The sequence below is a fragment of the Oncorhynchus tshawytscha genome, unplaced genomic scaffold (assembly GCF_018296145.1).
Source record: "Oncorhynchus tshawytscha isolate Ot180627B unplaced genomic scaffold, Otsh_v2.0 Un_scaffold_4_pilon_pilon, whole genome shotgun sequence".
Classification (NCBI taxonomy): domain Eukaryota; kingdom Metazoa; phylum Chordata; class Actinopteri; order Salmoniformes; family Salmonidae; genus Oncorhynchus; species Oncorhynchus tshawytscha.
This window is the reverse complement of record NW_024609834.1, coordinates 1,682,501-1,695,000: the sequence shown is the minus strand read 5'-3', so window position 1 is coordinate 1,695,000 and position 12,500 is coordinate 1,682,501. Positions and strand designations below refer to the sequence as shown.

At 46.5% G+C, this 12,500-nt stretch overlaps 1 protein-coding gene across 2 annotated transcripts in view; it reads left to right on the top strand.

Moving 5' to 3' along the window:
- The window catches only part of LOC112238123 (genetic suppressor element 1), a 470,490-nt gene that overhangs the window by 395,757 nt on the left and 62,233 nt on the right, over positions 1-12,500 (top strand). For both annotated transcript variants that reach the window (XM_042319660.1, XM_042319661.1), the window contains exon 4: positions 8,721-8,929. In XM_042319660.1, coding sequence (XP_042175594.1) covers positions 8,721-8,929 — 209 coding nt within the window. The remainder of the gene's footprint in view (positions 1-8,720; positions 8,930-12,500) is intronic.

Genomic DNA, 12,500 nt, shown 5'->3' with positions numbered 1-12,500 from the left:
TCTCTCTCTCTCTATATACTTCTCTCTTTCTCTCTCTACTCTCTCTCTATTCCTCTCTACTTCTCTCTCTCTCTTTATATATCTCTCTCTCTCTTTATATCTCTCTCTCTCTGTATATCTCTCTCTCTCTCTCTTTATATCTCTCTCTCTCTCTCTGTATATCTCTCTCTATTTCTCTATTTATCTCACTCGCTTTCTCTCTCATCTCTCGCTTTTGCTCTCTTTCTATCTCCATCTCTATTTATCTCTCAATTTTAATTTAAGGGGTGTTATTGGCAGGGGAAACATGATTACATGATTACAGTGATAATAATAATAATAGATAATAAACAAAAGTGAAATAAAAAAATCAACAGTAAACATTACACTCACAAAAGTTCCAAAAGAATAAAGATATTTCAAATGTCCTATTATGTCTATATACAGTGTTGTAGCGATGTGCAAATAGTTAAAGTACAAAAGGGAAAATAAATAAACATAAATATGGGTTGTATTTATAATGGTGTTTGTTCTTCACTGGTTGCCCTTTTCTTGTGGCAACAGGTCACAAATGTTGCTGCTGTGATAGCGCACAGTCTTTCACCTAACAGAAATTGGATTTGTTTTCTATTTCTTTGTGGATCTATGTAATCTGAGGGAAATATGTGTCTCTAATATGATCATACATTTGGCAGGAGGTTAGGAAGTGCAGCTCAGTTTACACCTCATTTTGTGGGCAGTGTGCACATAACCTGTCTTCTCTTGAAAGCCATGTCTGCCTACGGTGGCCTTTCTCTATAGCAATGCTCACTGAGTCTGTACATAGTCAAAGCTTTCCTTCATTTTGTGTCAGTCACAGTGGTCAGGTATTCTTCCACTCTGTACTCTCTTTTTAGGACCAAATAGCATTCTAGTTTGCTCTGTTTTTTTGTAAATTCTTTCCAATGTGTCACGTAATTATCTTTTTCTTTTCTCATGATTTGGTTTAGTTTAACTGTGTTGCTGTCCTGGGGCTCTGTGGGGTCTGTTTGTGTTTGTGAACAGAGCCCCAGGACCAGCTTGCTTAGGGGACTCCTCTCTCTGTAGGTGATTGCTTTGTTATGGAAGTTTTGGGAATCACTTCCTTTTAGGTGGTTGTAGAATTTAATGGATCTTTTCTGAATTTTGATAATTGGGTATCGTAATTGGATAAGTGGGTATCGGCCTAATTCTGATCTGCATGCATTATTTGGTGTTTTACGTTGTACACAGAGGATATTTTTGCAGAATTCTGCATGCAGTCTCTCAATTTGGTGTTTGTCCCATTTTGTGAATTCTTAGTTGGTGAGCGGACCCCAGACCTCACAACCATAAAGGGCAATGGGTTCTATAACTGATTGAAGTATTTTTTAGCCAGATCCTAATCGTTATGTTGAATGTTCCTTTTTGTTGTGTGTTGATATTGTAGTTTTGTCCCTTTAGGGCACCTGTAACCCCCCTTGCATACCTACGTTAAAATACTTGGAATGTCCTTCCTGTGAAACGCATTAAACAATGCCTACGTTCATTTCTACTATTGAAACAGTGATCTGAAACAGTGTGAATTTGGGCGATCAATGAGTGACCCTATACGTGATGGGTTAGTGTGTGGCATGGGCAGCGAGGCAATTCAGAAACGCCTTTTGACTGAGAGTAACTTAACATTGCAGAGAGCAAAAGAAGTGAGTACGTCAATGGAAATGGCAAATAAAGACACACAACAGCTAAGTGCATCGACCCAAGTGCATAAGGTGTCTACGTGGTTAAAAAACAAGGCAGGAGGTGGGAAGCCATGCTGTCGCTGTGGGAAACCAGGTCACCAAGCAGAGTGTTGGTGCAGAGACTTACACTGGAGAAGTTGTGGGGAAAAGGGTCACATCGAACGTGCAGAGAAAAACAAAAAGACACAATCAAACAAAATGTACTGAACAAAGGAAAGGCAACTTCAGGAAGTACAAAAAGAAAGTGCATAAAATGGAGCACACAGAGGATGAACAAAGTGATAGTCTGTCTGAAGGGGAAGAATCTTTGCATGTTTTGTCCACTTCAGACAATCGACACGGATACTGGGTGACACCACTGCTGGATGGAAATGCAGTACGGATGCAAGTGGACACTGGAGCAGACATATCTTCGCTGTCTGAGGCTGTATACAAGGAGAAACTACATCACCTCACACTACAGCCCACAAAGATGATGCTGAAAACACACCGGTGAGATTGTTCCAGTGAGAGGAAGCGTGATCGTTACAGTGACGCTCAACAAACAGAAGGTAAAGATACCACTCTACATAGTGAAAGGCAACCATCCAGAATTACTAGGACGCACATGGCTGGTAAAGATCAAACTAAACTAGCAGGAAGTTCACATGGTTGCAAAAGAGGACACAAACCTACAAGGGATATTGAGGAAACACGCGGATGTGGTCAAAGGAGAACTTGGCAGTATGAAGGACATAACAGTTAAACCAAACAGCAAGCCAAAATGCTTCAAAGCTAGACCTGTCCCATACTCCATAAAACTAAAAGTTGAAATTGAGCTAAACAGACTAGTCGAGAGTGGAGTATTGGACCCAGTGAATGTTAGTGAAAGGGCTACACCCGTTGTTCCAGTCATGAAAAAAGATGGATCACTCAGACTCTGTGGTGATTTCAAAGTCACCATTAACCCAGTCTTGTCTGCTGAAAAATATCCACTACCCCTCATTGAAGACCTCTTTTCTAGTTTAGCTGGAGGACAGAAATTCAGTAAGATAGACTTATGTCTACAGATGCATGTGGACCAAGAGTCACAAGAACTGTTGACCATAGTGACTCACAAAGGATTGTACAGGTACCGGAGGCTTCCTTTTGGAATCACCTCCGCTCTGGCCTTGGTTCAGAGAGCTATGGACCAGATACGTAGCGGGCTCACTGGGGTCCAATGTTACCTCGATGATCTACTCATCACCGGCAAAGACAAGCAGGAGCACCTGAGAAACCTGAACGCTACACTAGAGAGATTGGAAGAGTTCCGGTCATTCATGGAAGCAAATGGAATTCAGCACATCAAGTCAGTGCCTTATCACCCTACAACGAACGGCCTCGCTGAACGGTTTGTCCAAACGATGGAGCAAGCTTTAAAATCATCACAAGGGAACGGCTCCCTCAATAGGCGCCTAAACACCTTCCTGTTAACCCACAGAAACACTGCCCACGTCAGCCATGATGAAAAGACAGCTTCGCATGCGACTCGACCTCCACGGTGGTTGTGCAAACAGGGCCTGTGTCCTACACAGTTCACACACCGGAAAACATCATCTGGAGGAGACATGTGGGTCAACTGTTGCCAGGAGCCAACCTCAGAGATGACTCCTGCCAAGTGACAAACCAAGATCAGCTACTGGATATCTACCATGACTACGAGCCATCACCTGAACATCCACTGCAGCAACCTACATACATATGTGGAAAGTGCTCCAGACTCACCTGAACCAGCCAGAGTGTCTACTCAGGGTACTGTTGCACCTCAGTCTGGGCATACACCATCACCACTCAGACTCAGAGACAATGTGACTGTAGACTCACCAGTACGTCGTCATTACCCTGTAAGAGAAAGATGACCCCCTGACAGGTTGACTATTTAGTTCAGACTAACCTCCGACATTGGGGCAGAATACACCCCAGGGTTAAGTCTGGGGATTGAGGAGGTCTTACCCTCTTTCCCTAGTTCAGAAAAGGTTATTATGAAAAGTTCATTTATTTACATTAAGAGGACTTATATTAAAAGTTATTATTACCTTTTCCTTTTGAGTCATCAAAAGGGGGAGGAATATGTTGTGTATTGATATTCTAGTTTTGTCCCTTTAGGGCACCTGTAACCCCCTCTTGCTTACCTACGTTAAAATGTTCTTCCTGTGAAACGCATTAAACAATGCCCACGTTCATAGAGAGAGAGAGAGAGAGAGAGAGAGAGAGAGAGACAGAGAGAGAGACAGAGGCCTGTGGTGTTGATGGTATCCTAAATGAAATGATCAAATATACAGACAACAAATTCCAATTGGCTATACTAAAACTCTTTAACATCATACTTAGCTCTGGCATCTTCCCCAATATTTGGAACCAAGGACTGATCACCCCAATCCACAAAAGTGGAGACAAATTTGACCCCAATAACTACCGTGGAATATGTGTCAACAGTAACCTTGGGAAAATCCTCTGCATTATTATTAACAGCAGACTCGTACATTTCCTCAATGAAAACAATGTACTGAGCAAATGTCAAATTGGCTTTTTACCAAATTACCGTACAACAGACCATGTATTCACCCTGCACACCCTAATTGACAATCAAACAAACCAAAACAAAGGCAAAGTCTTCTCATGCTTTGTTGATTTCAAAAAAAGCCTTCGACTCAATCTGGCATGAGGGTCTGCTATACAAACTGATGGAAAGTGGTGTTGGGGGTAAAACATACGACATTATAAAATCCATGTACACAAACAACAAGTGTGCGGTTAAAATTGGCAAAAAACACACATTTCTTCACACAGGGTCGTGGGGTTAGACAGGGATGCAGCTTAAGCCCCACCCTCTTCAACATATATATCAACGAATTGGCGAGGGCACTAGAAAAGTCTGCAGCACCCGGCCTCCCCCTGCTAGAATCCGAAGTCAAATGTCTGCTGTTTGCTGATGATCTGGTGCTTCTGTCACCAACCAAGGAGGGCCTACAGCAGCACCTAGATCTTATGCACAGATTCTGTCAGACCTGGGCCCTGACAGTAAATCTCAGTAAGACCAAAATAATGGTGTTCCAAAAAGGTCCAGTCACCAGGACCACAAATACAAATTCCATCTAGACACTGTTGCCCTAGAGCACACAAAAAACTATACATACCTTGGCCTAAACATCAGCACCACAGGTAACTTCCACAAAGCTGTGAACGATCTGAGAGACAAGGCAAGAAGGGCATTCTATGCCATCAAAAGAAACATAAATTTCAACATACCAATTAGGATCTGGCTAAAAATACTTGAATCAGTCATAGAGCCCATTGCCCTTTATGGTTGTGAGGTCTGGGGTCCGCTCACCAACCAAGACTTCACAAAATGGGACAAACACCAAATTGAGACTCTGCACGCAGAATTCTGCAAAAATATCCTCCGTGTACAACGTAGAACACCAAATAATGCATGCAGAGCAGAATTAGGCCGATACCCACTAATTATCAAAATCCAGAAAAGAGCTGTTAAATTCTACAACCACCTAAAAGGAAGCGATTCACAAACCTTCCATAACAAAGCCATCACCTACAGAGAGATGAACCTGGAGAAGAGTCCCTAAGCAAGCTGGTCCTGGGGCTCTGTTCACAAACACAAACACACACTACAGAGCCCCAGGACAGCAGCACAATTAGACCCAACCAAATCATGAGAAAACAAAAAGATAACTACTTAACACATTGGAAAGAATTAACAAAAAAACAGAGCAAACTAGAATGCTATTTGGCCCTACACAGAGAGTACACAGCGGCAGAATACCTGACCACTGTGACTGACCCAAAATTAAGGAAAGCCTTGACTATGTACAGACTCAGTGAGCATAGCCTTGCTATTGAGAAAGGCCGCCGTAGGCAGACATGGCTCTCAAGAGAAGACAGGCTATGTGCTCACTGCCCACAAAATGAGGTGGAAACTGAGCTGCACTTCCTAACCTCCTGCCCAATGTATGACCATATTAGAGAGACATATTTCCCTCAGATTACACAGATCCACAAAGAATTTGAAAACAAATCCAATTTTGAAAAACTCCCATATCTACTGGGTGAAATTCCACAGTGTGCCATCACAGCAGCAAGATTTGTGACCTGTTGCCACGAGAAAAGGGCAACCAGTGAAGAACAAACACCATTGTAAATACAACCCATATTTATGCTTATTTATTTTATCTTGTGTCCTTTAGCCATTTGTACATTGTTAGAACACTGTATATATATATAATATGACTGTTTTGAAACTTCTGTATGTGTAATGTTTACTGTTAATTTTTGTTGTTTTTCACTTTATATATTCACTTTGTATGTTGTCTACCTCACTTGCTTTGGCAATGTTAACACATGTTTCCCATGCCAATAAAGCCCTTGAATTGAATTGAATTGAATTGACAGAGAGAGAGAGAGAGAGAGAGAGACAGAGAGAGAGAGAGAGAGAGAGAGAGAGAGAGAGAGACAGAGAGACAGAGAGACAGAGAGAGACAGAGAGAGAGAGAGAGAGAGAGAGACCATATGAGATGAGAGCTGCAGAGAGAGAGAGAGAGAGAGAGAGAGACCAGATGAGAGCTGCAGAGAGAGACATGTGACCAGACCATGACCCTTCTCTGCACGGTTTCCCCGTAGGGGCTGAGAATGTGCCACAGCTCATTGGGCCAGCTCTTACTCCCTGGTGTGTGTGTGTCTTAGCGGTGTGTCAGGGCCGTGTGACTCTCACAGGGTTGCTCATCCTGATCACTGTCACTATCTAATGGCCACCCAGGGCCATCCATCTGGGCCTGTGTATACGCTAGGCTAGCATACTCTAACCCAGAACGGTGTGTCAGAGCCCACTGTTTCCTCTCTACTACGCTATGATATGGTAGTCTAGCATACTCTAACCCAGAACGGTGTGTCAGAGCCCACTGTTTCCTCTCTACTACGCTATGATATGGTAGTCTAGCATACTCTAACCCAGAACTGTGTGTCAGAGCCCACTGTTTCCTCTCCACTACGCTATGATATGGTAGTCTAGCATACTCTAACCCAGAACGGTGTGTCAGAGCCCACTGTTTCCTCTCTACTACGCTATGATATGGTAGTCTAGCATACTCTAACCCAGAACGGTGTGTCAGAGCCCACTGTTTCCTCTCTACTACGCTATGATATGGTAGTCTAGCATACTCTAACCCAGAACGGTGTGTCAGAGCCCACTGTTTCCTCTCTACTACGCTATGATATGGTAGTCTAGCATACTCTAACCCAGAACGGTGTGTCAGAGCCCACTGTTTCCTCTCTACTACGCTATGATATGGTAGTCTAGCATACTCTAACCCAGAACGGTGTGTCAGAGCCCACTGTTTCCTCTCCACTACGCTATGATATGGTAGTCTAGCATACTCTAACCCAGAACGGTGTGTCAGAGCCCACTGTTTCCTCTCCACTACGCTATGATATGGTAGTCTAGCATACTCTAACCCAGAACGGTGTGTCAGAGCCCACTGTTTCCTCTCTACTACGCTATGATATGGTAGTCTAGCATACTCTAACCCAGAACGGTGTGTCAGAGCCCACTGTTTCCTCTCTACTACGCTATGATATGCTAGTCTAGCATACTCTAACCCAGAACGGTGTGTCAGAGCTTACTGTTTCCTCTCCACTACGCTATGATATGCTAGTCTAGCATACTCTAACCCAGAACAGTGTGTCTGAGCCCACTGTTTCCTCTCTACTATGCTAGGCAAGGATATGGTAGTCTAGCATACTCTAACCCAGAACTGTGTGTCTGAGCCCACTGTTTCCTCTCTACTATGCTAGGCAAGAATATGCTAGTCTAGCATACTCTAACCCAGAACTGTGTGTCTGAGCCCACTGTTTCCTCTCTACTACGCTATGATATGCTAGTCTAGCATACTCTAACCCAGAACTGTGTGTCAGAGCCCACTGTTTCCTCTCTACTACGCTATGATATGCTAGTCTAGCATACTCTAACCCAGAACTGTGTGTCAGAGCCCACTGTTTCCTCTCTACTATGCTAGGCAAGGATATGCTAACACAGGCTCTAGACTACAGCTAATATTAGCCTATCTTGCAAGGCATACTATATAGCTGCTACTGTGTTGTAGCTACGTTATTTTAACCTTGCATTGCTGCTATGTTATGTTAGCTCAGAGTAGAGGTCTTCACGGGTCCAACAAGTTTGACCCATTCCAAAATGGACTTGGGGCTTTCCCACGCGGATCCAATATACTTAAATAAATGTTTTAAATGCAGACCCGTTACCAACCGACCCGTTCCGATACATTTTAAAGCTATTTTATTAACCGTAGCTGATAAAGCGCGTTATGAGGGATAGAGGTTGAAATGCCTCTCTAGCAGGTGGGGGAGGGGGCCGTGGCAACCAAACAAGCCGACTCGCGCTATAGTAGACTATTAGCAGCCATAGCTGATGTAGGTTATTTATCATCCAATATGATGACGTAGTACCTGTCTTGACTGCATCAAACCAGGAGAAGCTAGTTAAGCTAACTGACGTTAGGTAGCTAGGCTATTTGAGGCTGCAGTGCATGACCTTCCTCATTCCACAGTTACAAATAACAACAACTCCATTCAGAACATTAAGTAGCAGCCTACCTGTTGGCTCCTGGTCGTTGTAGCCTATCCTTCTCCTTTAACTTTTAATTACGTCATTTTAATTACATCTTCCATTGATTAGATATTCCCTAACCTTCACACACACAGGGACCCGATCCCTATCCCTCCCTACCGCCAACTGACATTAACTCCTGAGGTGCTGACCTGTTGCACCCTCTACAACCACTGTGATTATTATTTGACCCTGCTGGTCATCTAGGAACATTTGAACATCTTGAAGATAATAATGACTGTGTGGTTCAGCTCTGTCTAGTAACATGTCATGTAACAAGTCTGTATAGTAATAATGACTGTGTGGTTCAGCTCTGTCTAGTAACATGTCATGTTCTCTCTTCATAGCTGGCTCGTCCATCAGTAGTGAGTCGTCTCCGGTCTCGTCCCCAGCCACCAACCACAGTTCTCCGGTGAGCACACCCAAGAGAGGCCCCCTGGGCCCAGGGCCTGTCCTGGTGCCACCTGGGGGCCACAGTGTGCCAAGCACCCCGCCCGTCGTCACCATCGCCCCCACCAAGACCAGCAACGGCCTCTGGAGGAGCGAGGCACGCCAGGTGAGACTAGACACACACAGAGACAGACAATCACACTGTATGTACCTGCTGTCTCCCCTCCTCTCTCTGTCCTCTTTCTCTTTTCACATCTTGTTTCCTGTTGCGTCTTTTGTGTTTTCAACCACTCTATATTTTCATCCATCCATTTCAGCCCAGTCAAAGCAATGTTTCAACCTCTCTGTCCCTGGTAAGAGATCTAGTACAAAGAGGCTGCCTGCACACACACACACACACACACACACAGGCTCTCGAGGGATTAGTGGATTTCCAGGCTGGCCTGTAACCCATGGCGTGGCAGAATGTATGTGACATATGTACATGTGACATCGCTGGCGGCTCTGCGAATGCGAACGCCTCTTCCCCCTCTTCTCCCCCATCTCCTCACCCTCCTCTCTCTGTGTGTTAAACAATGCCAGCTGCCACCAGGCCACTGAGGTGACAGGCTTAACGGCAGCCAACATCTGTGCCACCCCACCCCCCCGGTCCTATGTTATAACCCCAGACCTATCCTCAGCCCTAGCTTTATAACCACAGCTCCAGCATTCTAACCCCCTGTCCCAGCCCAGTCCAAGCTTTGTTCCAACCCCCAGTCCCAGCCCAGTCCAAGCCTTGTTCTAACCCCTGTCCCAGCCCAGTGTCCCAGCCCAGTCCCAGCCTTGTCCAAGCCTTGTTCTAACCCAGTCCCAGCCCAGTCCAAGCCTTGTTCTAACCCCCCCAGCCCCCAGCCCAGTCCCAGCCCAGTCCAAGCCTTGTTCTAACCCCCTGTCCCAGCCCAGTCCAAGCCTTGTTCTAACCCCCAGTCCCAGCCCAGCCCAGTCCAAGCCTTGTTCTAACCCCCAGTCCCAGCCCAGTCCAAGCCTTGTTCTAACCCCTGTCCCAGCCCAGCCCAGTCCAAGCCTTGTTCTAACCCCTGTCCCAGCCCAGTCCAAGCCTTGTTCTAACCCCCAGTCCCAGCCCAGCCCAGTCCAAGCCTTGTTCTAACCCCCAGTCCCAGCCCAGTCCAAGCCTTGTTCTAACCCCCTGTCCCAGCCCAGTCCAAGCCTTGTTCTAACCCCCAGTCCCAGCCCAGCCCAGTCCAAGCCTTGTTCTAACCCCCTGTCCCAGCCCAGTCCAAGCCTTGTTCTAACCCCCAGTCCCAGCCCAGCCCAGTCCAAGCCTTGTTCTAACCCCCAGTCCCAGCCCAGTCCAAGCCTTGTTCTAACCCCCTGTCCCAGCCCAGTCCAAGCCTTGTTCTAACTCCCTGTCCCAGCCCAGTCCAAACCTTGTTCTAACCCCCAGTCCCAGCCCAGTCCAAGCCTTGTTCTAACCCCCAGTCCCAGCCCAGCCCAGTCCAAGCATTGTTCTAAGCCCCAGTCCCAGCCAGTCCAAGCCTTGTTCTAACCCCCAGTCCCAGCCCAGCCCAGTCCAAGCCTTGTTCTAACCCCCAGTCCCAGCCCAGTCCAAGCCTTGCCTCCCACCCCTCCAACCCCTCAGGGACTCAGCAGTCAAGTATGTCCCCTGCCCATCTGCCCCCTTCCCCCTCGCACTGACTGACCCAGTGTGTGTGTATGTGTGTGTGTAGCTGCTAGCTTTGATAAGGAGTGGATTATGGATTATGGCTTTCCTCTAAACCCTCTTATCGCAGCTCTGAGGCTAATGGTGGAGGGCAGAGGAGCAGCACAGCACTCCTCAACACTCCCTGTGCAACACTCCTCAGCACTCCTAAAGCACTCCTCAACACTCCCTGTGCAACACTCCTCAACGCTCCCTATGCAACACTCCTCAACACTCCTCGTGCAACACTTCTCAACACTCCCTATGCGACACTTCTCAACACTCCCTATGCAACACTTCTCAACACTCCCTATGCAACACTTCTCAACACTCCCTATGCAACACTTCTCAACACTCCCTGTGCAACACTTCTCAACACTCCCTATGCAACACTCCTCAACACTCCTCGTGCAACACTTCTCAACACTCCCTATGCGACACTTCTCAACACTCCCTATGCAACACTTCTCAACACTCCCTATGCGACACTTCTCAACACTCCCTGTGCGACACTTCTCAACACTCCCTGTGCGACACTTCTCAACACTCCCTATGCGACACTTCTCAACACTCCCTGTGCGACACTTCTCAACACTCCCTATGCAACACTTCTCAACACTCCCTATGCGACACTTCTCAACACTCCCTGTGCGACACTTCTCAACACTCCCTATGCGACACTTCTCAACACTCCCTATGCGACACTTCTCAACACTCCCTGTGCGACACTTCTCAACACTCCCTATGCAACACTTCTCAACACTCCCTATGCGACACTCCTCAGCACTCCCTGTGCAACACTTCTCAACACTCCCTATGCGACACTTCTCAACACTCCCTATGCAACACTTCTCAACACTCCCTATGCGACACTTCTCAACACTCCCTATGCGACACTTCTCAACACTCCCTGTGCGACACTTCTCAACACTCCCTATGCGACACTTCTCAACACTCCCTATGCGACACTTCTCAACACTCCCTGTGCGACACTTCTCAACACTCCCTCAACACTTCTCAACACTCCCTATGCAACACTTCTCAACACTCCCTATGCGCACACTTCTCAACACTCCCTATGCAACACACTTCTCAACACTTCTCAACACTCCCTATGCGACACTTCTCAACACTCCCTGTGCGACACTTCTCAACACTCCCTATGCGACACTTCTCAACACTCCCTATGCGACACTTCTCAACACTCCCTGTGCGACACTTCTCAACACTCCCTATGCGACACTTCTCAACACTCAACACACTCTCAACACTCCCTATGCGACACTTCTCAACACTCCCTATGCAACACTTCTCAACACTCCCTATGCAACACTTCTCAACACTCCCTATGCGACACTTCTCAACACTCCCTATGCCACTTCTCAACACTCCCTATGCGACACTTCTCAACACTCCCTATGCAACACTTCTCAACACTCCCTATGCAACACTTCTCAACACTCCCACTATGCGACACTTCTCAACACTCCCTATGCAACACTTCTCAACACTCCCTATGCGACACTTCTCAACACTCCCTATGCAACACTTCTCAACACTCCCTATGCGACACTTCTCAACACTCCCTATGCAACACTTCGACACTTCTCAACACTCCCTATGCGACACTTCTCAACACTCCCTATGCGACACTTCTCAACACTCCCTGTGCGACACTTCTCAACACTCCCTATGCGACACTCCACAACACTCCCTATGCAGCACTCCTTAACACTCCTCAACACTCCTCAACACTCCTCAACACTTCTCAACACTTCTCAACACTCCCTATGCAGCATTCCACAGCACTTCTCAACACTCCTCAGCACTCCTCAACACTCCCTATGCAGCACTCCTCAGCACTTCTCAACACTCCTCATGCAGCACTCCTCAACACTTCTCAACACTTTTCAACACTCCTCAATCAACACTCCACAGCACTCCTCAACACTCCCTATGCAGCACTCCTCAGCAATCCTCAGCACTCATCAACACTTCTCAACACTCCCTATGCAGCACTCCTCCACACTTCTCAACA